The sequence below is a fragment of the Micromys minutus genome (genome assembly GCF_963924665.1).
Source record: "Micromys minutus genome assembly, chromosome: 33".
NCBI classification, from domain to species: Eukaryota; Metazoa; Chordata; class Mammalia; order Rodentia; family Muridae; genus Micromys; species Micromys minutus.
In genome coordinates, this window is record NC_137968.1 from 8,808,923 (window position 1) to 8,836,012 (window position 27,090).

The following is a 27,090-nucleotide window of genomic DNA, read 5'->3' on the forward strand; positions in this document are numbered from 1 at the left end:
AATAGCCAGAAGCTTAAAAGAACCCAAATGTCCTTCAACGGAGAAATGGATCAGAAAATATGGTACATTTTACACAATGGGAAACTACTCATCTACTAAAAATACTGAGTTTATGAAATTCTTAGGCAAATAGATGGATCTAGAAAATATCATCCTGAGTGAAGTAACCCAGTCACAATATGACACCCATGGTATGCACTCACTGATAAGTAGATAGGAGTCCAAAATCTCAGAACACCCAAGATACAATTCACAGACTACCTGAAGCTCAAGAAGGATGGCCAAAGTGCAGATGCTTCAGTCCTTCTTAAAAAGGGGAACAAAAATATTCTCAGGAGGAAATATGGAGACAAAACTTGGAGCAAAAACTGAAAGAAATGTCATCCAGAGACTGCCCCACCTGGGGATCCAGCCCATATACAGACACCAAATCCAGACACTATTGCTGATGCCAAAAAGTGCATGCTGACAGGAGCCTGATATACCTGTCTCCTGAGAGGCTCTTCCTGACCCTGACAAATACAGAGGTGGATGCTCACATCCAACCATAGAACTGAGAACAGGGTCCTTAATAGAGAAGTTAGAGAAAGAATTGAAGGAGTTCAGGTGGTTTGCAACCTTATAAGAACAACAATACCAACCAACCAGAGCTCCCAGAGATTAATTAATCCTCTAACCAAAGAGCACACATAGATAGACCTATGGCTTCAGCTGCACATGTAGCAGAGGATGGCCTTTTTGGGCATCAATGGCAGGAGAAGCCAAGGCTTAATGTTTCGGTGTCGAGGAATTTCAGGGTAGGGAGGCAGGAGGTGGTGAGGGGTGGGTGAACACCCTCCTAGAAGCAAGGTGGGGGTGATGGGGTAGGGGATATGGAGGGGTATCCAGGAAAGAAATAACATTCAAAATGTTAATAAGATATATCCAATAAAAAAGCTTAGCATAGTGCTAGATTGAAACAAGGCATTAGCACAGAAGAATTATAATAATCTGGTGCCATGAACCACAGATTGTTTCTCTGCTCTCACTGTTTTGTACAGTTTTGTTAGTAAGTACTTCCTACTTGAACCAGGTAATGAGGAAGTTGTGTCCAGCGCTGGTTGCATTCACTTAAAGTAAATAAAACCATTGCAAGCACTTTCTCACGTGTAAATTCTTGTTCCCCAACCCGGTTTACAATCATTACTCTCCATTGCTTAGGAATATGGTCAGCTGTACATGTCAACCCTTGTCTTGAGTTCTGAAGGAAGTGCTGGTGCAGGAAGCCCTCCTACGGAGCTAACTGTTGATACCAACTTATCCAGGAGCATCCTGAATTATGACCCCATACCCTCAACCAATTGCTAATAGCATTGTTTTTCATTCGCTCCTGTCCCAGGTTGTGTAGGTTAGGGCACAGCCATACTGTCGCCTGTGCATACAATTCGTACCACAATAGCTCTAGAGTTTAGAGTAAATGTTTCAAGCTAGCTACTTCTAGCATTATGACCTTGCACACTTTGAAAAGTGTGCAAAGTAAAAAAAAAAAAAAAAGTGCACAGGAGAATAAGATACTCAAATTTCACCAGAGGTGATCCGAGCCAGTAAGAACAGAAAATTGTTTCCAGGTAGACCCCTGTCTTTTGCATGGTCAAATTATAATTCTTAAAGACATAAGATGCACTGAGAAATTCAACCATGCTATTGATACTTTTAAGTTATGACCCTCAAATGATCCAAACAATTTCATGAAATAAAGGTAAATGCAAACTTCATCTAAGCCTAATACTTCTATCTTGACTACTGGTACAAACTACTTATTCTGTTACTTGACTAGAATGCTTTGTTAAAACAAAACAAACAAGACAAAAACCTAAACATCCTAATTGTATCTTTACCAGTAATGGTGCCTCTAATAAATTTAAATTATATATATATATATATATATATATATATGTGTGTGTGTGTGTGTGTGTGTGTGTGTGTGTGTGTGTGTGTGTGTGTACATATATGATATATCTACTATATATGTTTATTTATTTGTAAATCACACAGAAGCAGGTAAATGAAAGGACAAAGAATGATAAAATTAAGACTAAATTAAAGATTTTTCCATGTATATTAAAATTGTTTGGAGGGGACAGTTGGTTGGTTTGCAAGCAGTCATTTCTCCTTATAAAGTTCTATGGAGCTAGCATTTTCAGATTAGCATAATGAGAAATGGTCAGTCTAAGTAACTGAACGTGTCTGGCTTATGATATGCCTAAACAAAGTACAAAGTTTAAAAGTTCTCTGATCTCACCACATTCACTTTTGGAAGTTTTAGTTTAGAGTATATCTACCGACTGTTACGTATACATTTTTCCATAAACGACTTAGTGCATTGCGTGCATGGAATATCCGTTAAGACAGGGTGTTGGAAAGTTGTGTATTTACTTGCGCATCTGTTCATATCCGGGGCTCGGTGTCCGTAGTACCCTGATGGGCAGGAATGCAGACATTCTCCATACTGACGCATCCCCTCTCTCCGAAGGAAGAAGAACAGCTTCTGCTGACATCGGCTGCACCCGTTGTCCTTTGAACAAGACAAACAACCCTTGCAAATGGGATTTGATATATAACTAGCTGTAACAGAGAAACACAAAACAAAAATGTTACAGCATGAATGTGATTAGACACTTGGTCCGTGTGCCACTGTGCACAGAAAGGCGTTTCAGATCACGTACCCAAGAGAAGAGCCTACTACTGCCAAGTTTCTACACCAATATAATTTCTGTTTTCTAAACACTCATCTTTCTTCCCATAGATGCCTGTAGCTCTCACCCCTTATCAAAGGAGCTTCGTTTTGCAACAGCCGGAGACTATTACAGAGATCTCCCCTGGTCCAAACACGGAGACTACATAACTTCGGAGTAAGAAACTCAACTTGATACATCTAGAAGGTAACCTCTATACTAAGGCTCAGGAAAAATCATAAAAAGGGGGGGAAGAAATATTCTGAGAGGCAGGGACCAAGGATTCCTGCAGATGAATCATGTCCCCTAGATGTGCCAGAGAAAATGCAATGATGAACTTTCAACAATATGGTTGTCTGACAAAGACCACCACAGTTACACCAGTTGACACACCAGCGCACACAGGAGAGTCTAATGGTCACACCCCTAGATAAGAGGTGTAGGTCAATAGGTGATGAGAGGGGGAGATTCAACTGCCTCCAGGAAAAAAATCTAGCATAGGTTTGCCAATTCCAAGAGGTCAGCCCTAGATGCATATACAAATGGACAAATCTAATGGACCCTATAGCTAATATACACATGGGTGTATATACAAAGAAAACATCAAATAAAAACTGCAATAAAGGATTTTAGAACACAAATATTCCCAAAACATAGCCACAAGAGGGACAGAATTAATACACCGAATCTCAAAAGAATCAAGACACACAGGCAGAGGGAATGTTCTGGAAAATGAGCAAAGATGCTCTATGGAAGATGGAGGTTGATGCTCAGAAGATGGAGGTTGAGAGCTGACCTAGGAAGAGGTCTATGTGTAGAGTTAGTTTCGATGGGGTAACGAATACCACAGTGTGGTTTAAGTGACACAGACTCCTTCCATATGTTGACTATCATGGCCCCAAGTGTCTGAGCAGAGCTTCCTTCTTATCAAGACAATTCTTTCTTCCTCAGTCCTGGGGTTCGGTGACTGCAGTCTCTCAGTATTCTTTTAGTTAGCTGGTCCAGTACCTCCATACCTAATTTCTTTCTGCCCACCATAAATATTCTAGGAATTTGATATTCACCTGTATCGTATTTTTACTTTGTTTTATTTTATCTCTTTGTATTGAAAATAGTATTTTTCCTCGTAGAAAATATCCTAATCATGGTCTCTGGCCCTCTACTTCTCCCAGTTGTGCATATGTTGAAACAAGATCTTATTACAGCCCTGGCTGACCTGGACCTCACGTGTTCCTTCACTTCTGCCTCGGAAGCGCTAGGATTAAAAAGGTGTGCCACCAAATCCAGCTTCTCTTTGCTTGTCTAACAAAAAAAAAAAAAAATAGAAGTATTCTATTTAGTAGATAAGATAGGTCTATGGATAAGATGTAAATGTATGCCCGAAAATTCAATATTTTATCGTAAGATTTGTTATTCCTAATTTCAATCAGTATTTTAAAATACAAAAGATTCTCTGGGCACATGCTATAAAATTTGGAGACTACACAATCTAGAATTGAATCTGTTACTTTAAAAGGACATCCTTTTGCTGAACATACAACCTTTGCTGCAGTACCAAGAAACACATGTCCACATGACCAGATAGATGCACAAGATGGCGCACTGTTCCCGGAGTACTATTCCTTTATTTAGCATGACTCAGATTCCAGGACATTGATAACTGTGGTTGATCTATATAGGTTTTAGCACTGTAAGATCCCCTATCTCCTGGACTCTCAGAGATCTATCCCATGAATATTCTCTTTCTTACAAAACTCTGTATTCCAAATAATCTTCAATTTATTGCTTTAATTCTATAAATCTAAATATGTAAGAACAAAGCACAGATTGGCAGGAGATAAAGGGTCATCTTTTTAGCTATAAGTAATGCTATTGGGTGAATGTTTTTCCAGGTGTTCCTCCACATTTATATATGTGTGTGTGTGTGTGTGTGTGTGTGTGTGTGTGTGTGTGTGTGTATGTGTGTGTACACATATATACATACAATATATGATTCATAAGTTTTCATAAATATGATAATATAGCATACAATATATCTTAAGTGTTTCCTCTAAGCATTCCAAAGCAACAATCCAGCTCAATGTTTGTAATCTGATTTCCTGGCAGCAGTTTTACCTGCTGCCTCTGCTTAGCCCAAACCACCAGTTATCTAAGAGAATACTCTTTCTGAAGACCACAACAATTTCTATCCTTCAGCTTTACACCTCCTTTTGTAATTTCTGAAATCTGAGGTATTTAAACAATTATCAGAACCAGTGAATACTTCATTCAGTCCAGATCTTATATGTCCTCATAACACACACACACACACACAGAGAGAGAGAGAGAGAGAGAGAGAGAGAGAGAGAGAGAGAGAGAGAGAGAGAGAGAATTCTCCCAACAACATAAGTGACATGAGCCACATCCAATATAACTACTCTCCTTCCTTTTCCTAACTGCAATAGCTTGGGTTGCTAAGGTTGTCTTCCTTCTCCTACTCGATGAATATCATACAACCTCTGCTACCCACTTCATTCGACTCCTTATTCTTAGCAGTTTTGCTAATCTCTTCACCAGGGACTTTATTCTCTTTTGATGGCTTATAAAGCTCAATTCTTGGCTCACTCAACCCTGAGTTACACTGTTAACTGAATTTCTAGAAATTGCAATTTTTTTAAAATATAAAGCAGTTCCATGCAGATTGTCCACATTCCATTACCTTCAGAAAAGGTTCGACTCTAATCTTTCTCATTCTTGGGGTCCTGGGCAAGTGTAAGTTTCAACCAACTTAGAACCAACTGACCATCTGTGTGTAAGGAACGGAAAGCAGTAATGCTCAGAGGAATAAGAGTAGACAATTGAGTGGAGAGAGCTGGGAAGAGAAACAGAAACACTGGAACCGAACACTGGCAGGGGACAGGCCAGCTCTCTCATTGTTCACCTGATGCCTCCACCCTGTGGACTGGCATTTAGAACTCCTGTCTGAACAACTAGGGGACTAAAGCAGAAACAGGAATTGCGGCAGATGCTGCATCCAGAGCCCAGCAAAGAATCTACTGCGCCAGAGCTGCCTGACTTCTGCTCTTGGAGTTAATTACAGATTTGCAAAAGCTCATTCAAATCTCAAAGCTAGCTTTGAAGGGAGAGGAGAACTCGGAAGGTTTAGACCCATGGGAGAATGTTTAAGGGGGGGCTTCTATCCCATAATGATCACAAACTCCAGTGAAGCTATACTTGCTTCGAGTTCAAAGGTCAAACCAAGAGCACTTTATCATCATAAACCTTCCACCATAGTAAGAACAGAGGAAAGGGAATTACAGAACCAAAGGGGAGCAACACAAATTAAAGGCTTTTTGTTTCGTATTTATGTATCAAAAGACTTCTTTAATCTTGACCACAAAGATTTCAGAGTCAACAAATTTTGCCCTACACTTATTTTTTTAAAAGGTATTCTTAAAACTGTTACAGAGCATTGCTTTGGTTACTTGAACCTTGACAGACTTAAGCAATAAAAGTGAATTGGGGAATGGATGCCACAGTCTGTGTCTTTCCATCTCCATAACCTGACCCATGAGGAATGCTTGTAAATCAGGAGTGATGTGCCACACCCAAACCTAAGTGATCTCTTAAGACTTCTGCCCAGCATGGGTTTCTGACCCTGCTCAGTACCAAAGAAGAACAGCAAAATGGGTTTTGCCAGGTGATGCTCTTGCTCCAATCCTCCAGCAAACTTTGCCATTCAACTGACCTTTATCCCACACCAATTACCTCCACAGACTGCTGTGTACTGTAAATCAATACTCCAAGAGTAATTCAACCACAATATTTCCATCTATTATGAACAACTACCCTAACTATGTATCCAAACACAGGCAAAATAAACTTAGACATGACTATTTTATCATGGTCATAAGTCAAATGGTACTGCCTATTTCTGTGAGATTTCCATTCAAACGTGCAGGTGGATAAACAGTTCTTAAACCTCAGCTTTGATGGGCATGTTTATTTGTTTTTTTCCTGGAAGCTTCAACTTCTCCAGCCTCAAAGCCTGCTGAGATCCAGAGGGCCTTGTACTTCCAACCAAAACATATTCCCAAATCTAGACCCACCCAAGACTGAAAAGATGAAACTCCTCACATGAAACATGGAGAACACTGAAGAAAAGGCAATGGTGATTCTGCAAGGGGCCGAGCACATCTCCTGGAAATGGTTGGATCAAGGAAAGATGCTGAATTGCCAGTACTTTATCAGGAGAAAAGGCAGCATAATTGTATCTACTCAACTATGTTCTTTTAAAATTGCAAATCAGATCTGGCTTTAAAAAAAAAAATGTTTAGATAAAATATTTTTACATAGGGGACTTCCTTTTTGTGATACTTTTCATTGGAGAGTTTGTGTGTTTACATTTCAAATGTTCCCCTTTCCCAGTTACCCGCTTCCTAAGTGCCTTCCCCCTGCTACTATGAGAATTCTCCCTCTGTCACCCACCTACCCCCACCTCATCAATATGGCATTCCCCTACACTGGGGAAATGAGCCTTCCCAGGACCAAGGCCTCTCCTCTCACTGATGCCAGACAATGCCATCCTCTGCTACATATGCAGCTGGAGCCATGGGTTCCCCATGGGTACCTCTTTGGTTGGTGGTTCAGTCCCTGCGAGGTCTGGTAGTTAAGGTTGGTTATATTGTTCTTCTATGGGGTTGCAAACCCCTTCAGCTCCTTCCGTCCTTTCTCTGTCTCCTCCATTGGGTCCCATGCTCAGTCTGATGGTTAGCTCCAAGCATCTTAATCTGTATCAGTAAGGCTCTGGCTGAGCCTCTCAGGAGGCATCCATATCAGGCTCCTGTCAGCAAGAACTTCTTGGCATAAGCAATAGTGACTGGTTTTGGTGGCTGCATATGGGAGGGATCCCTAGGTGAGGCAGTCTCTGGATGTCCTTTTCTTTAGTCTCTTTGTCCTTGTATTTCATCCCATGAGTATTTTGTTCCCCCTTCTAAGAAGGAAGGATTTTGGTCTTCCTTCTTCTTGAGCTTCATATGGTCTGTAAATTATATCTTGGGCTAATATCCACTTATTGGTGAGTACATGCCGTGTGTGTGCCTTTGTGCCTGGGTTACCTCACTCAGGTGATAGCTTCTATTTCTATGCATTTGCCTAAAAATTTCATGAAATTGTTATTTCTAATAGCTGAGTAGTACTCCATTGTGTAATGTACCACATTTCTGTATCCATTCCTTTGTTGAAGGGCATCTGGGTTCTTTCCAGCTTCTGGCTATTATAAATAAAACTGCTATGAATATACTAGAGCATGTGTCCTTTTTATAGATGTTGGGGCATCTTTTAGGTATATGCCCAAGAGTGGTATAGCTGGGTCCTTAGGTAGAACTAAATCCCATTTTCTGACTGGTCTTTTTAATTAACCTTGAATGTTTTAAGTTTGGTCATGTGTTATATATATCATGTATATACGTTTGATCATGTGTTATATGTATATCATGTACATACATTTAATCATGTGTTTTATATATATAATCATGTACATACATTTAATCATGTGTTATATATATGTATATATATATATATCATGTACATACATTTAACCATGTGTTATACATATATATATATATCATATACACACATTTAATCGTGTTATATATGTGTATATATCATGTACATACATTTAATCATGTGTTTTATATATATAATCATGTACATACATTTAATCATGTGATATATATATGTATATATATCATGTACATACATTTAATCATGTGATATATATATGTATATATATCATGTACATACATTTAATCATGTGTTATATATATATATCAAGTACATACATTTAAACATGTGTTTTATATATATATATAATGTACATATATTTAATCATGTGTTTTATATATATAATCATGTACATACATTTGATCATGTGTTATATATGTGTATATATATATATATATATATCATGTACATACATTTGATCATGTGCTATATATATATCCAGTCATCCACATTTTTGTCTCATGTCAAGCAGACATTCATCTTTAATATGTTCTTAATATTTTTAAAATGGCTCCCCTGTTTCTGGAGTTATCCCTACCAAAGAAGATGAGCACTAAGTTCCTTCTAGGTACAGGCTTCTATTATTATTTTTTTATTTTTTACAAAGAGACAGATGTCTACTTCTGAAAATACGGGACTCAACAATTGGCTGCTGGAAACTTCCCATCATCCTCATTTGCTCATTAAATACTATTCGATTGTGAGCTACGCAGATTCTTAAACTAACATGTCAGTCAGTGCCACCATATGACCAGGGATAATCACAACACTGCTAATGTGCATCCAAAAGTCCACAGTGCATAGTGAAAATAAGAAATTTGTGGCACCAACAATTTAAATGAAATCCAATGCAACTTAACTTGTGCCCAGACGTTTTCTATAAGTCCTTGACAACGCTGCACTGAAAATCCAGCAATTCGGTATATCAGCATATTCAACAAGGCAGCTATCAATTAGCGCTTCAGATAACATTTGCTTTAAAACCCATACACTCCTATCTGGAAACTTTTCTGTTTGCATGAAACTAATCGTGCCATAAAAATATCACCATCAAGCATGAAATGCAATTAACATAAAAACAATTTTTCATATTGTATGTTCATGTTTCACCAGAGCCAAGATTGAAAAATAGTTGAAATTTGAAATGTTTTTAAATTTTAGATATGCACTACTAAATGTTATCCATTATAGTTTTAGGAGAAAAATAAACATGAATTAAATATAGAAAAACTGAACATAATAATCAAGGGTAAATTTAGTGCAAAAAAAAAGATTCTTTTGAACTTCTAGAGTTTAACAATATTTTCTCAGGATTTCTGTTCATTTCTCATCACAAGTTCCTCAACAATATTTTTTCCAAATAAGACTTAAATAAAATAGGGCCCAAGTGCTGCAAGGGGAAGTGGGCATAAGTCCCCATCTCTAACCATCACCTATCTCCAACTGGTAACTACTAACCTAGGAAAAACTAAGTTTCTCCCAGAGTCTTACTGGGAACTCAGACCACTCGTTAGGGCAGGCCCCATGCCCAGCAGTAGATGATTAATACAACACGAACTTGGTGTTCTTAACCTTGTGCTTATAAATCATGACTTCTGTTTTTGTGCACATATGGGATTCCTGTGTGTACAAATGTGTCTTTGAATCCATGTGTTTCTTGTAGTTCTATTTGGCTCTTTTTTTGTTTGTTTGTTTGCTTTGTCCTATTCTGTTTTTTTGCTTTTGTTTTATTTTATCATAATATTTTAGGTGTCCACTTGTTTTCTAATAAGATAGAAAACCTTTGGGCAGGTAGAGAGGTGGAGAAAATCTTGGAAAAGTTGCATTATATCCAGTAAGAACTGTATAAAAATACATTTTAATATAATGAATAAATATAGGAAAAATAAACACCAAAAATGAAATAAAATAAGGTTTAGAAACCTGTGACTTCATACTCAAGCAGTAACTATAAGAAATATTCACTGCATAGCTAGAAATGCTATTATTAGTAATTATATTTTATGCATCCAAGTATGTCAGTTAGTAATAAAAACTTAAAATATCTGCTTGTATCTAAAAGTATTCATTATGAAAATACTATTTCTAAAGTATATACATTCCCAAAATAAGTAACTTTTTTATCAATTTTTTTTTCATTTTGATTTTGGGAGCATCACACCTGGTAGCCCAAGATGAACACCCGACTTGAACCACTAAGAACTAAGTCACAGGAAAGTGTTACCACATCCTGCTCAGAAAGCATTACTCTGAATGAAAGGGCTCTAAATTAACTGTAACATTTTGCTTCTGACAAAATCTATGTCACTGTAGAAAAACCTAACATTAGAAGAATGCAGATTTTAAATTACGAAGAGATTTAAGAGTCCCAAATCTATTTAAACACATGAAGTGCTAATATCTTCCCAAACATAAATTACTTACAATTATAAGTCCCTAATTACTCTCCAGAGCCAGCACTACTTCAGCTATAAGCTTCATAACCTGGTACTATGGGGAAACATTTACAGCCATGATTAACTACATCCTCAGGATGGTTCACTGCCTGGAATTTTTTTTTAATATAGGTCACAGAAAAAAAAAAAAAAAAAAAAAAAAGTCTGCAGGAAGCATTATGTCACTAATACTTAGTACAAGTGAACTAAAATGGCCCAAGAAGCTCAGAACACCCAGAACTGTGGGTGTATGAAAAACAAAGGGGTGAAGTGAAGATGGTGAAGATGCTGCCTTACACAGCATTGCTTGTAGGCAGGGCAGAAAGTGACAAACACATTCTCTTTCTAACATAACAACTAACAGACTTCATTAATAGTCAAGACAAGCTACAAGACAGGAAGAGATGGAGGAACTATACAAATGGTGGTTAAAGCAAAAATAACTTTGGTAACTCATTCCACCTTAAGAACATGCAACATTTCTTCAATATATTTTACCAAAAACTGAAGCAAGGGAGAACTGCACGCATGGTGTCTAGAGCCACAGAAACTTGAAGGAGCATCCAAAACACCATAGCTCACAATGCAAATCACAGTGGACCCACGCTCATATTCATGCTGGTTAGCTTTGTCAACTTGACACAACTTAAAATCACCTGGGAAGATCCATTCAATATGGCATTGCCTCCAAATGGGCATTTCCATTTAAGAGTGTCTTATTTAAATTATTTGGTGGATAAAGATCTCGCTCACTATGGGCAGCACAATTCCCTAGATGGGTAAGAATCAGTAAGGAGTTAAACGTTACACTGAGCACAAACAAACAAGCAAATGAACATGCATGGATTCATTATGATCTTCTCTTGACTGTGGATGCAATGACACTAGCTCCTTAATGTCCCCATAGTGATGGGTCCTAGAAATATAAGCTAAAATACCTCTTTTTTTTCCTCTCCTAAGTTGCCTTTTGTTGGGATGTTTTATTAAAGCAATAGAAATGAAATTGAAAAAGACATACGGGGGGGGGGGGGAGAGAGAGAGAGAGAGAGAGAGAGAGAGAGAGAGAGAGAGAGAGCGAGAGAAGGAGGAGGAGGAGGAGGAGGAGGAGGAGGAGGAGGAGGAGAGGAGAGGAGAGGAGAGGAGAGGAGAGGAGAGAGAGAGAGAGAGAGAGAGAGAGAGATTGAGTAAGAGACACAAACAGAGAGCATGAAAGCTAGCAGGAGAGCTGTAGAAGGAAGAAAATCTTCATGAGACGTGGTTGCCAAAGAGACAGAATGGAAGTGGGTGGTGACTCCAAGGGGAATACATGATATAATTGGAAGGAAACACAACACTGTGTTCAGTAAATGTAAGGCCAATTGGTGTTCCTTAGCTGAGAATTCTTTGTTTAGCTCTGTACCCCATTTTTAATAGGATTGTTAGATCCTCAACATTTTTAGCCACCAGGGAAACGCAAATCCAAACAACCCTGAGATTCCACCTCATATAGTCAAAATGGCTGAGATCAAAAACTCAGGTGACAGCAGATGCTGGCAAGGATATGGAGAAAGAGGAACACTCCTCCATTGTTGGTAGGATTGGAAACTAGTACAACCACTTTAAAAATCATTCTGGTGGTTGGTTCCTCAGAAAATTGGACACATTACTACCTGAGGACCCAGCTATACCACTCCTGGGCATATACTCAAGAGATGCTTCAACATATAACAAGGACACATGTTCTACTATGTTCATAGCAGCCTTATTTATAATATCCAGAAGCTGAAAAAAATCCCAGAGGAATAGATACAGAAATGTGGTACGTATATTTATACAATGGAGTACGAATCAGCTATTAAAAATAATGACTTCCCAAAATTCTTAGCCAAATGGATAGAACTAGAAGCTGTCATCCTGAATGAGGTAACCTAGTCACAAATGAACACACATGGTATGCACTCACTGATAAGCAGATACTACCCTCAAAAGCTTGGAATTCTCAACAAACAATTCATAGACCATATAAAGTTCAAAAAGAAAGACCAAAATATGGATACTTTAGTCCTTTCTGGAAGGCAAAACAAAATATTCACAGGAGGAACTACAGGAACAAGGAGTAGAGCAGAGACTGAAAAAAAAAATCATCCAGAGACTACCTCACCTAGGGATCCATCCCATATGCAGCTAAAAAACTCAGTCATTTTCTGATGCCAAGAAGTTTTTGCTGACAGGATCCTGATATGGATGTCTTCTGAGAGGCTCAGCCAGAGCCTTAATGATACAGATGAGGATTCTTGCAGCTAACCACTGGACTGATCACGGGGACACCAATAGAGGAGCTGGAGAAAGGACTGAAGGAGCTGAAGGCATTTGCAACCTCATAGGAAGAACAACAATATTAACCAACCAAACGCCCAAAGCTGCCACGTTAGTCTACTAACAAAGAGTACACATGGGGGGAACCATGACTTTAGCTGCATATGTGGCATAAGATGGCTTTGTCAGGAGAAGCCCTCCTTGGTCCTGAGAAGGTTCATTTCCGAAGTGTAGAAGAATGCCAGGGTAATGAGGAGGGGAGTAGGTCGGTGGGAGTGGTAGTATCTTCAGAGAAGCAGAGGGGGCGGGGAAAGGGGGACAGAGGGGAAAGAGGATAATATATGACATGTAAACACATAAAATACCCAATGAAATACTAAAATTAATGAATACAATGCAATAAAAGATACTTCAGAAACATATTTTCTACTAAGTTAATATCAAAATTCAAGCTAGAAGAAAAAGAGTAGTCATCCATGGAGCACAATAAAACGTCTCAACTCAATACTCAACTACAATTGTTAATTTTTTTTTTCTGTAACTAACATTCACTTTGGGGGCACAAGCCTTAACAAGCTTTATTCTTCTTTGTAATCTGACGAAGTGTAGGGCACAAAAGCTTACTGCATATCCCTCCACCAGATGTTAATTCTGATATATAATGAAAAGTGTGTCGTGAAGGATGAGAACACACTTATCCCAAAACTGAACTACTGACACGTATACACACACACACACACACACACACACACATACTCACACTCACACACACACACACACACACACACGCACACGCACACGCACACACACACACACACACGCACACGCACACGCACACACACACACGCACACGCACACACACACACACACACACACACACACACCAAGGGGAGGGGAGGAAAGAGGCGAGAACAACAACCAGCCACCAACAGTATAAGGTCCTCAGCTGCAGTACACACAGCATTAATTATTAGGTAAATAAACATAATGGCTGAATTGGTACTGCCCATTTGTTTTTTCTAAGGAAAAGGTCTGTAAAATGGTCCTCCTTTTCAAAACAAAGGGAGCATCCTATCATATGCTCTATAAAACAAGCCGTCTGCTGGGATCCACATGGAAACATAATTTACTCCATGAAACGGTCCTAATGCCAAAAGAAAGTCTTAACGTTAGAATGCGTGTGAGACCCTCTAAGCCATGGTTAGAAACTGCTGTGCTATACAAATTACTCATGATTAAACTTGGCTTAAGCTTTAACAACATACTTAAAAGGCCCATGACAAAGTATAGGCCCAGCGCTGTGCTCAAGGCAACCCCAGCATGAGCAGATCTAAATATATACATTCATGAAGATTGTAAGACCACCACTTTCCCATGGTTCCCTGTTTATACAAGGAGATAATCTATTTACTTAAATAGAAAATAAATGCTCACAAGCCCAAATTTGTGTTCCATAAAACATTTAAATACTTCTTGCTCTAACACTGTGTGAAAAGAGTTTTGCATTCTTACTAAGTACTGCAACATATGTGTCTGTCTTTGGCCCATTTAATTAGCGCTATGCAAAAGCTTCCTTCCCACCTAGGCCAAGATTAAATTGATTTAAAAGGAAGGAAGCAGGTATCACAGCGTCTACTCAACAACTCTCCATAGGCCACCGACATTCTAGAAAACAGTGTATCTGTTAACTCCTGTTTACACCATCTTAACTTTTAGAGCAACAACTGAAAAACAAGTAAGATGGCCTGTTTCATGTCAAACCAAAAAACCCACAAAAATGAACCAACTCTGGTGTCCACGTGACCTACACGTGGACACGTCTACAGTGATCAACAGTGGGTTTTTAAGGGAAGAATGAACACACACGATCCTTCAGGTCTCTGACCACATGCTATTGTTCTCTAAACTCAGACCCATCTGGGAGACAGCTGGCCCCCCAGAAGTGCTCCAACACTTGAGAGCACAGGTAAAACCACCACTTCTGCTCTGCGGGCCCCACCCAGGGCCCTCAGGACACAGGAACCAAGAACAGTCTGGGACAGGATCCTTCCAGTCAAGCTGACCTGGTGCCAGAATACTCTGGACCCAGAACTGACTGGAAAAAAAGCCAGGATGCTCTCAGCCAATAATTGACTGTGAACGGGGTCCTTAATGGAGGAGTTAGAGAAAGGACTGAAGGAGCTGAAGGGGTTGCAACCCCATAGGAAGAACAATATCAACCAACCAGACCCCTCAGAGCTCCCTGGGATTAAACCACCAACAAAAGAGCACACATGGAGGGACCCATGGCTCCAGCTGCATAGGTAGCAGAGGATAGCATTGTCCGGCATCAGTAGGAGGAGAATCCCTTGGTCCTGCCAAGGCTAAATGCCACAGTGTAGGGAAATGCCAGGGCAGGAGGGAGTTTATGGGTGGGTGCACCCTCATAGAAGCAGGGGATGGGGGGATGGGATATTGGATATGGAGGAAAATCTGGGAAAGGGGTTAACAATGTGCAAATAAAATATATCCAATAAAATCAGTTAAAAAAGCAATGAACACATGCTTGTTAGCTCTATTGTGCTTGAAGACAATAAAATTGTTTAACTTTGTGGAAAAACACATACTTTGGCAAAGACTATCGTGTACATGGGATGACAGCCATGACTTTCACTTTTATACAGCAGTGGATTCCTGCACATATCCAATGTGGGTCATCATTTGTTCCAATGACCTGTGCACAAAAGCATCAAACTAATTTGCCACAAAATCTCCTCCCTTACAAATATTTTGTTCTCAATTTTCAAACCAACATCTCCCATTACCTATTTGAAGATGCTTTAATTGGTGGGTACGCTAACTTCACGTTAACTCGTAACTGATGCCCCAAATAAAATGTATTCTAAGACAAATCTGTAAATTCAGAACAAGAGAAAGAAGGATGTCTTCAGAAACATCAGAGAGGCATCACTGGAGATCACGCTACGTCAGAGAAGAGCAACATTTCTTGTACTTCTGGAGAAGGTACTTAGCACTCAGAACTTCCAGGCCTAAGAGTGCATAAATAAATTAAGAAACCTTTCTAAGGTCTTACAGACTGAATTTGGTCCCCACCTTTTACTTCAAACGAAGCCATGTTTTTTTGTTCCCCCACTTAGCAAAACATATACAGCATCTAGAAAGAAACGGCATTAAAACCCTGAAGATCGTTAAAACATCTCCAACCAACACTTCCAAATAAAACTGCCGTCACATCAAAGAGGATAATGGGGGAAACTGAGTTACAGGTTTCTTCTGCCAGAAGTTAAAGAGAAATCTCCAAAACTATAAATGAAAAGTCTTTTAACTGGTCAGATAGCAAAAGGCCAGCACTTTTTAAGCAGGGGGTTCTACTTGACAAGTTCAAAGAAAACAAAAATCACCCTCAAACCATGCAATTTCCTGCAAATGGGCCACTCTCTTCACTGTCTTTGAGACAGAGCCCATTCTGGCTAAGGGGCCTTTGAAGTCACTCAGAAAGCATACCTATGTAATTAAAAAGCCCCATTCAAATGACCAAACTGAACTGTAAGAAAACACCAGAAAGAGAGGTGTGGACAGATCTGGGTGTAAGCTGCTCACTACTCTGACTCTCCTCTAGTGCCTCTAAGGGTGGAAGTTAAAAGTATATATATATATATATATATATATATATATATATATATATACACACACACACACATATATATACATATATATGTATATATATATGTATATGTATATATATGTATATATATATGCATTAATTGAAAACTTTTAATAGTATTTGCTCTCAAAAAGGATTCTTAGAGAATAATTTGAATAGGCAAATTATACAAACACATAAGACAGCAAAATGTATATTCAAATGTTTATGTTATTCTGAATCATATGCCTATTGTCCAATATTAGATCCTTTGTGTCAAGTTGTCAGGATTCACTAAATAATTTCAAAAGCATTTGTCTTTCAAACTTACTTCATTATCATTTTCTAAAGTACTATCAATTATTCCAATACTGCCTTTTATAGTCATCAATATTCTTATTTTCTAGTTAGAATCTCACCCTACATCACACACTGCGTCAGGTTTTCCTACCTCCTTAAATTTCTAATCTGAAACCATCCTTTCATGTGAATCATACTTTTTCTTTTATTATATTTATTATTTAAACATTTTTAAAATTTAAATATAGTTTGATACTTTCCCCTCTACCAAATCCTTCCAAATAATCCTATTTTCCTCCCAACCAATGGAACAACAAAACCAAGAAAACAAAATAAAATACCCAAAAAAAGAAAAAAATGCCAAAATCAAACAAAACAAAAACAAAAAGACACAACCCAACTCTATCCAAATAAAAGAGCACTTCGAATGCACGCACGTGCACACACACATACACACACGCACGTGCACACACAGGTTGGCCAACTACTTCTGCACATGAGGCCTGCCCTGGATTGATTGATTATTCAGTGTAACTCCACTGAAGAAAACTGACTTAGAAACTATGACTGTAAGGCTCAGGAATGCAATTTTGTATTTACAGGTAAACTTTCCAAACAAGAGAAGGAATTAGAATATTTATGAAATAAGAAGAAATTAATGATGTTCTAGAGAAGTCAACGTAGGTGAAATGAAGCTTGCTGCTCAAGTCAAACCTTTGAATAAATGTAAAAAGATATACTCAGGAAGGGAAAAAAATAATAAAATAATCCTAAAACAAATTCAGGCCAAAGGGCAAGTTTCCTAAGCCATATAAGAAATGTTATGGTAAATTTATCAAAATATAAAAACTTACCGCCACCTAGTAGGATGTAATGTGCTACTTTAGAAAAATTACAAAAACATTGTAGTTTATCTATTTTCTAAAAATAAATAGCTTTAAAGGGCCATGCAAATGAGAAACTAGATAAGTTCCCATAGCCAGGATATGGTCTTCTATAGCCACAGCATCATTGTTAGACGTCCAACATCTAACATGGACGAAATGTTCCTTCCCTTGCCTGCTTCCACATACTCTGTCCTCTCTGAAATGACATGTTCCACCCATGCAGAAACCAAGTAAGGATTGCCATAGGTCGCTTATTTTTATTTAGTTTAAAAGAAATCACACACTATCCATTGTCTTCTGGTTGACATTTTTATAGTCTAGGCCAATTGTTTCATAGAATGCCTTAAAAATCTGATAGTGATTCAGCAATTATTATTTTGTGGTCAATTAACTAAAATACCTTACTACTGTAATAGTGATGAAGTTGTTCTCTCTCTCTCTCTCTCTCTCTCTCTCTCTCTCTCTCTCTCTCTCTCTCTCTCTCTCTCTCTCTCTCTCTCTCTCTCTCTCTCTTTCTCTCTCTCTCTCTCTCTCTCTCTGTGTGTGTGTGTGTGTGTGTGTGTGAAGTTAGTTACCCAAGAGATAACCTAATAATTCTAATGAATTAACTACCTTACAATAAAGTTATTTGACCAAACCCACATTAAGTAATAAAACTTAGCATCACCAAAAAAAAAAAAAAAAAAAAAAAAAAAAAAAAAAAAAAAAAGACAAACATGGAACAAACTTCATGTTACATTCCTCTCCCAGCATAATGGGACTAGGTGTCCACCTCGACATAGATGTTTTGCCAACAGGCACTTGCAAATATCTTGTCATACTGTCTCTAACTCTATTTTCAGGGATGACGGACTTAGCATCGTAGAAACCATCTTCTTTCTCTACATTCTCTTCATTCTCACTAACAGTACCCTGCCAGTAACAACAGATTTCCTAAGAGGACGCAGCAAATGGGGAAAAGCAAACTTTTCAGTGAACACTGTTATAAGGGGGTTGGTTTTTGTCCAATACCAGACAGAATCCTTACACTGACCCACAGAGGCAAGTGTGTATGCAAACACACATGCAAGCACATGTGCACACAAACACGCATGCGCACACTCACTCACACGGCAGTAAGTAGAATTAGCTGTTTTCTGGGGAATCATTTTATTATCATGTTGTATGCACAGTTGAGCCTCCACAGAGTCTCATTTTTGTTTTTCTCTCATATAGAAATTTGTTCAATAAAAAGTCTCACTTTTTGGTCATTCTCCAAAAGGAATGAGACACGCCCACATTCCTGCTTAACTCATCATCTAGAGCAGAGCAGCGGTGTCTCTGTATACAAATTTGTGTATTTTACAGGTCCACCTCTGCGTGTCATGCTTGTAGCAAACCTCATTTGCAGAACGAAGCAGCTGTCTGACCTTTGGAAGCACCATCCATATTTGGACAAAACACCAAAGTTCATGCTGTCTTCAACAACCTTTCACCCACATCCAATTCAGCCACTCACACGAATCCTCGAGTCATCTTATAAACCACTGCACATGTCCTCAGTGTGAATTAATTGTTAACCCATAACATGATGGTTTTCTAACTGGAACTTAGTAGAGCCGGCACAGAAAGAACAGATGTTATCATATAAATAGTATTAATAAAAACCAAATTAGATTCACATATGAAACTATTATAAACACATGTAAATGTTACTTAATTTTATAGCCATGTCAAACAAATACACTATGCACAACGCTTGCAATTTTTTAAGTCTATGTTCATACAGGAAAAGTTTATTAATAGGCCATGTGACAAAGTCATAAATCTGGAAAAAAGGTAAAGCCATAAAAAGAAAAGAAGCAAATTGGAAATGTTGTATAATATGACAAGTAACAATTTTTTATTGAGAATATTTGAAAACCTAGCAAAAAAAAAAAAAACAAAAAAAAATTAAAGAATCAAATATGCTGTTAGGAAAGATACACAGGGAGATGTATTGAACCTGACTAGCTACAAAGGATAAATCAAAATAAAAAGTCATCACCATCCTATGTTGAGTTTAGGATAGTGATTCTCTAAGAAATATTGGTTCTGGCATTGAGGTCAGTGAATCACAAGTTCTAGGTCGACTGCATAACATAGTGATACCCTGTCTTATTTTTTAAGTGAATGTTTAACCTTTCTGGTTCCCTTTCCCCCTTTAACCGTGGAGGGGAGGGCAGGAAAAGGGGGAATGTAGGGAGGGCTAACTGAAACTAAAGGCCTTCTGAAGAAGTCAAATGGAAACCTATTCTGTACAAATTTCCTATATATTATATATTATATTACATATATGTGTATAATACACACACACACTAGTTTTAATGTAATAGCCTACAATGGTGGAACAATCCACAAAAAAAAAAAAAAAAAATCTGCCTGACAAGATATTCCCACTGGCAAAATAGTGGCATGAATGTTACAGGAGTAACCAACCATTTTATGACTGGATAGAAGGCTCTCTCCATGAGATAAACCTTGCACTCTTAATAGGGCCAAGAATCTGTGGATAGATGGGTAACACACCTTGAAAGAGAACCTAGCATTATTATTCTGCTGGAGTAATATAGAATGAAAATCACCGCTAATGATTTATTACTATACCCACATAGTAGTTTATCGCTCAACCCTCATGAGAGAGGCTTCAGCCTATAGTAGATATCAATTAACCCAGAGACCATCAACCAGGCCGTATGAAGAGAATTAAGACACTATGGAGTGATCAACCATAAATTTGAGAGTTCTATCACATGCTTCCCCACGAGGCTCTGGAATTTTCACAGAGGAGTAGAAAGAAAGATTGTAAGAGCCAGAAGTGAATAACTTTAAGACAACAACGTTTTCAAAACATAACAGCAAAGTGGCACCTATGAACTCATAACAGTTTTCAGAACATGCACAAAGACTGTACATGATCAAGCCAAACAAAATCCCTGCCTGGGAAGCTGAGGCAGGGGTATGTTGATGAACACCATTCGCTGAGGTGCTATTGGCATCTGATAGCTTCTCAAAAAGGGAGAATCAGTTTTCTTTACTTATGTGACCACTGGTATGCTGACCACTACAGAAAAAGCCCCACTGTCCAGAGTAACTGGGCAATACAACTGGACTAAATTGGAAAAAGAAAAAAAAAAATTCTAGGTGGAAACATAGGTGAAAATGGAGAATTGAACCCAGTAATAAATCAGGAGATAAATATGCTTACGATATACTGTATGAAAATAGTTTTAAATTAAAAAAAGAGTAAACTTAAGCACTGGGCTCTCTACAAGCACAACAGAGCATCAGGAGTAGTGTCAGGGTTTGGTGCCTGGACCATGACGGGCAACATTTGGGATGTAAATAAAGTAATTAACTAGTTAAAAATGTTTAAGGAGGGGAACAAAAGGACATGGACTCTCAAATATTGATCCTGGCAATATAAACTGGTCTAAATCTTCTACAACAGTACTTGGTAATATTGACTTTTCTATCTAACCCAATAAACAAAATTTCCAAGAATCTAGCTGAAAAACAAAATAATTAATTGGGTAAATGCACATATAAATTCAACTTAGGTTATAGAATTTGTTTAAACAGTCAGTTAACAGCCTATCATACCTATTGACTATTGAGATTGACTACAAATTGCCATTGATTATGAGTTACAGTGTTAATATGTGTAGAAGGTATTTTATGTAAAAGATTCAGAGGACAGATTATAAAATAATGTATATTCCTATTTTTCTTTGTTTAAAAAAGTATATACATCATGTATGATATATTTTGAAATATTAACTGAGAGGTGTTTTTTTTTTAAACTTCATTCAGCCCTTGGCCTTTTTTACACTCAAATACACTAGTGGAATTCACTGGCTCAAAAAGATTGCTCAAAGAAAGTAAGACAGATGCTCAAATTTTGAGTTACCAAACAGAATTTTTAAATCTTGGCAAAGCTCTGTTCTTTCTTTTAATCTTACTGCATTGTAAGACACTTGACTTTGAGTACTAAAACCAGAAACTCAAGACTCAGAACAATAAACATTCTCATAGGTAAACATGGAACGGTATCTTTCAGAACAAATTACCTACTCCGGCAGGATAAAAATGCTGAGGGAAAGACTGGGAAAGGGGTATTGGATAGGTCCTTTCAAGGAGAAGTTGCTTCTCACCTTATAGAAATGGTAAAATTGTAATCAATATCCTGCTGGAGAGTTTGAGAATCTGAAAACAAAAGACAGAAGGCACACCATAGTTTCTGCACCCACCAGGAGGACTCACTCCTTCCCTGGAGATCCAAACTGACAGCTCAGGAGAGAAGGTAGGGAGACCTCTAGGCAAGAAGACTTGTGGTGGCCTCTCTGTCCTGAAGAGGTACAGGAGAGGCTATCTAAAATGTGTCTCCAATGGACTGAGCGAACCCAGGCTAGAAACAACCACAGAGACAGGACAGAAATGCAGAATCTGCAAGGTGAGTAGAGAGGCTATGCAACGACACGCTCTAGGCAAAGAAGAGGACAGATGAGCAATGACAGCCCACAGCAGGAAGAGCAGCAGCACAGGATTGTGGCCCTCTATGGCCTCCCCCACCCCACCCCAACACCGTGCAACCCTTGGTGCAAAAGTAGAAGAGAGAGAAACAGGGTCAGGTTCACCCAGAAGTGAGTTGGGAAAACATTTCATGGGCAACATTTCCTACAAGTAATTCCCTCTAAGAAAACGTTCGCTAACCCTTGAGAAGGAAGCCAACTTCCGGTATGGCAAAGAAAATGACCCAACTTCCGGTATGGCAAAGAAAATGACTATTTGCACCACTGAGCGAGGACATTTCACAGAAAAGATCTGCCTTTTTCACACATGCAGAGAAATACCATACAGTGGTGTAATTAACATTGCTGCAAGCTTTTGTTGTTTTTATGGTAACATCTTGCAGGGACCCACATTACTTGGTTAACAAAACTAATCCCCGTGTTCAAGAAGACGTTATTATCAAAATAAGAGGCTATTCTATCCCAATAAACTCAGTAATAATTATATCACTGAAGGGATTTTGATAGCAAAGTACTGGCAGTGTCTCTCCACTCCTTGGTCCTTGCTTCAAGTTGCCCATGGGTTCAAATGCAGAGCTAATTTGAAACAAAACAAAAATTCACCGAATTGGTCATTTCCCTGAAAGACCAAAGCAGGGCACATGGTACTTAACCAGTGTGTACTAACGGCACTCACTCTACACAGCCAGGAAATGGCTGTGAACGGAAGTGTTACTGTCTCTTTAAAGAAGACATAAAAATCCTAATTTGCTTCAAATACACAGGAACCCAAAGACCATAATAACCTTAATTACAACTCCCTCCAAGTAGAGCTTTCATAAGCCTTAAATCCCTTTGCTCATTTTTACTGCCAGCAACTGGGCAAAGTACACAGGGCTGGACCCCTGTGTGTTTTACAGTATCAAGAAACGTTGGTGTCACTTAGCCTGTATTTGCTCATTTTCTTTAATACAGTGAAAATACTTACAGAAAGAGGCGGGCAGGCGCGCGCGAGAGAGAAGCATTAGTCAACATAGGTAGGAAAAAAGTTATAAACTAATTGGATATCCAAATAAATACTTAGCTCTTGTTCATAAAGCATAATGTGCTTTCATTATTCCTCTGCCCTTCCAATAACATGTGGAGTAGGAAATCTGAAACCAAGATCGATTGTAGAAACTGTGGTGCTAAATTAGCAGGGATGCTTTAAAGTCTTGCCATGCAAAGTACGGTCCTCTGCCCCACAGGATTAACATTCAAACACCATCTTGGGCCTGTCTTCCATGCAGTTAAGAAAGATCCCAACACACCACCTCACATCCCAAAAAAGAATAGATAAAACAAGTCATTGTACCTGAGAAGCCTAAATGGTGTATGTATGTATATATATATACATGTACACACACACATACATATATCATGTATAACACAAAAACCAAGCCATAATAACTGAAGAAGAGACGTTCTAATGCAGAATCTGAAGGTGAAAATTGAAGTTATGTCCAAGAGAAATTGAAGGTTCTGTTCCTTGAGCTGATTAGTAGACCCTATTCAACCTCCAATACAAGAAACACCCAGGTAGGTAACTACCATTGTAGTCAAATAAAAATATATAATAAAACTTTCTCCCAAAAATGGAAAAAAAAGAGCTTTGAAAGCACCCTATCTATAGAAGAACTAACAAGGACAAGGGAAGTAGAAAAGTTAAGTCCTCTGGTTTTATCCATCAAAACATATGACTCTCATATTGGAATTTACTCTAAATTTACAATTTGTGCATCTCTGGCAAATATCTGAGCCTAATGGTCCATCTACAATGGTTCAAACTTCAACAAGTGTTTCCATCTTGGATTCTGATAATGTCTCTGAGGCATATGCTGTAAAGAACAGGTAGCATGTTTTTATTGCCAACCTCAAAGGTTAAGAGAATGCCCAAGTATTCATCTCTATAATATAGCATCATAAATCTTCACAGTTAAATCATTTTAGTATTGTTTTGCATTTTCACCCCCACTTCCTCTTAAAGTAACCAGTTCTGTCTGTTTATGACCTTTGGGGGCAGGTATGTTTTTAATCTAGGGCTTCCTCCATCCGGGACTACACTGAGCATATCGCCCATTGCACAAAACTGTCAAAATGAAATGATCCTACGTCCCTATAGTACCATCTACATGGGTCTCAGCACCATCTACACTACATGGGTCTCTCTGTTCCTATTTTTAAAACAGTCAGTATAAAAGGCCATGGAATAAAACCCTTCTATGTGTCTTTTTTTGTTGTTGTTGGATATTTTCTGTTTACAATACAAATGTTCTCTCCTTTCCCCCGACTCCCAACCCCCTTAACCTCCTCTTGCTTCAGTGAAGGTGGCCCTCTCCCAACCACCCTCACCCACATCAGCACTTTAGCATTCCCCTAAACTCAGAAAATAAGCCTTCCCTGGACCAAAGGCCTCTCCTCCCATTGATGACAGACAAAGCTGTCCTATGCTACTTATGCAACTGGAGCCATGGGTCTCTCCATGTGTGCTCATTGGTTGGCAGTTTAGTCCCTGGAAGCTTGGGAGGGTTTAGTTGGTTGATCATTTTGTTCTTCCCATGGGGTACCAATATCATGAAGTTTTTATCATGACTGATCTGTAATACAGCTTGAGGTCAGGGATGATGATTTCCCCAGTGTTGCAGTAAATATTAATAAAATGGCTTAACTTTTTATCCTGCACTTTGCCAACTCCCACACGGGGCCAGCTGGCGCTGCTGGGATCTCTAACTTGGAGACCTAATGTCACCTCCATGAACTCAGTCTAGTGCCCCGGCTGCTTCTGTCCTGAGTGAGTACAACTGCCCTTGTATTTGGATTCTTCTATGTTTCTAACTGGCATTCTACATTGTTCTGGGGGCATTAACAATCCATCATGCATATTTTGGTTGTTAAAATGTAATAGAAATATTCTGTATTAAATTTAAAATACGTTTTTGGCCTCATAATCATAAGAGTCAATAACATGGTATCACCTAACCAAACTAAACTTGTATTGGCTTTTCTGGCTTTCTGGTTTCACCAGCTTAGTTTTTGCTTTCACATGTATAACTGTTGGCCATGATTAACATGAATGTGTCTGCCTCTTAGACTGAGGGATGGCCAACAATCTTCCCCCACTGGGATAAACTTCTACTTTTGCCAGAGTTTATTGGTATTTATAGCTAACAATGCAACCTGTGCATACTCCAATCGGAGTAAATTAATTTACGACTAACTCATCCTTTCGAATGTGCCAAGACTCCTCTGTCTTTCCTCTGAAGAAAATTATGCAACTAATCAGTCTTGAGACAGTTTGTGAGCCACAACTGAAACAGCATAATGCATCTTGCATTCCATAGTAACTATTTTGTTTTAAACACAAAAATCCTATCAATTTTGTCATATAAATACATAAGTATATTTAATTGGTCAGATGGTTATAACATCTTGGCATGACGAGGCTTATGAGGCATTTCTATGTCATTATTCTGCGTTACGTCTTTATATAGTTTTATTTGTCTATATTAATGTTACATACTATTAGGTTTCATGTGGAAAATATCTTTCCGGTACATCATGTATGTTAACAATATCATTCTTTCCTGTCATCTCACTGTATCCTTTCTCCATTCTTTTCTTCTCCTACCCTTCTTGTTGCTTTCATGGTGTGTGTGTGTGTGTGTGTGTGTGTGTGTTTGTGTGTGTGTGCATGCACATGCTCACGTGTGTAATTAACAATGCATAAACAATACATATTTGTCATGTTTTTTAGATTAGTACTGTTCTTTGTGAAAATTCTCAGCATGTGTTCTATACACATAAAAACAACAATATTCTTGATAAATATTATAAGGACTACCTTGTTGCCTTTGCTAATATTTGACTCCACATAATAATAGGTCCAAGAACCCAAACCAGGACAAAAACTTTCTCCTTGATCAAACTCTCACCAAATACCTCTGAGTCCTCTTCTTCTACGGTTCTTAAATTTGGTCCATTGCTGGGCACGGTTGATGCTAAAACTGACTGAGCACGTTGATGGGGAATAGTTAGTCCTGATGTCTGATGGAACTCCTCATTCCTGGATATCTCATCACCCTGGTAAGATCAGGGAGTTTAGTCTCTTCAGAGTCCCCTCTACTAGTGTCTTCTCTGACTGACTTCCTATATACTTCATCCATAGCTACCTACTCTCATGCTCCTTGGTAACATGTCCTACATTTTACTTCTTGTACCTGGGAGTTAGCCCAGCTACACTCAAGGTCTCATAATTCCTACTGTAAAACTTTCGAAAAGTAAATTTGCTCTTGAAACTTTACTGCCCAGCCTTAGTTCGCCAAACAAAAATAAGACATTATTTATCAACAACTCTCACCACTTTTGAAGATAAAAGAAATGGCTGGAAAGAATGATAGCTTTCAAGAGAAGCATCATCTTCTAAATTACATACACTGTACTTGAACTCTTGAGAAAAAGAGCTGGAAAAGACAGTAAGAAAGATTGGGATTTAGCTCTGTGATAAAGCACTTGCCTAGCAGACACAAGTCCCTGGGTTCCATTGCCAGTACCCAGACATGACAGACAGAGAAGAGAGAAGAGAAAACTTTATGTAGTAGTAGCGTCCATCTTGGGGTTGCTACCTAATAAATGCCAATATCAACCACAACAGTCATGTATGGTCTTAAGACAGTGTGATATATATATATATATATATATATATAT

General features: G+C 38.4%; 1 protein-coding gene across 3 annotated transcripts in view; it reads right to left on the minus strand.

Moving 5' to 3' along the window:
* Positions 1–27,090, minus strand: part of RSPO2 (R-spondin 2) — a gene marked incomplete at both ends in the record, with an annotated part of 142,789 nt that overhangs the window by 66,480 nt on the left and 49,219 nt on the right. For 2 of the 3 annotated variants that reach the window (XM_080909460.1, XM_080909459.1), the window contains one exon: positions 2,416–2,604. The exons of the other annotated variant lie outside the window; for it this stretch is intronic. In XM_080909460.1, coding sequence (XP_080765586.1) covers positions 2,416–2,604 — 189 coding nt within the window. The remainder of the gene's footprint in view (positions 1–2,415; positions 2,605–27,090) is intronic. 3 annotated transcript variants of the gene reach the window in all.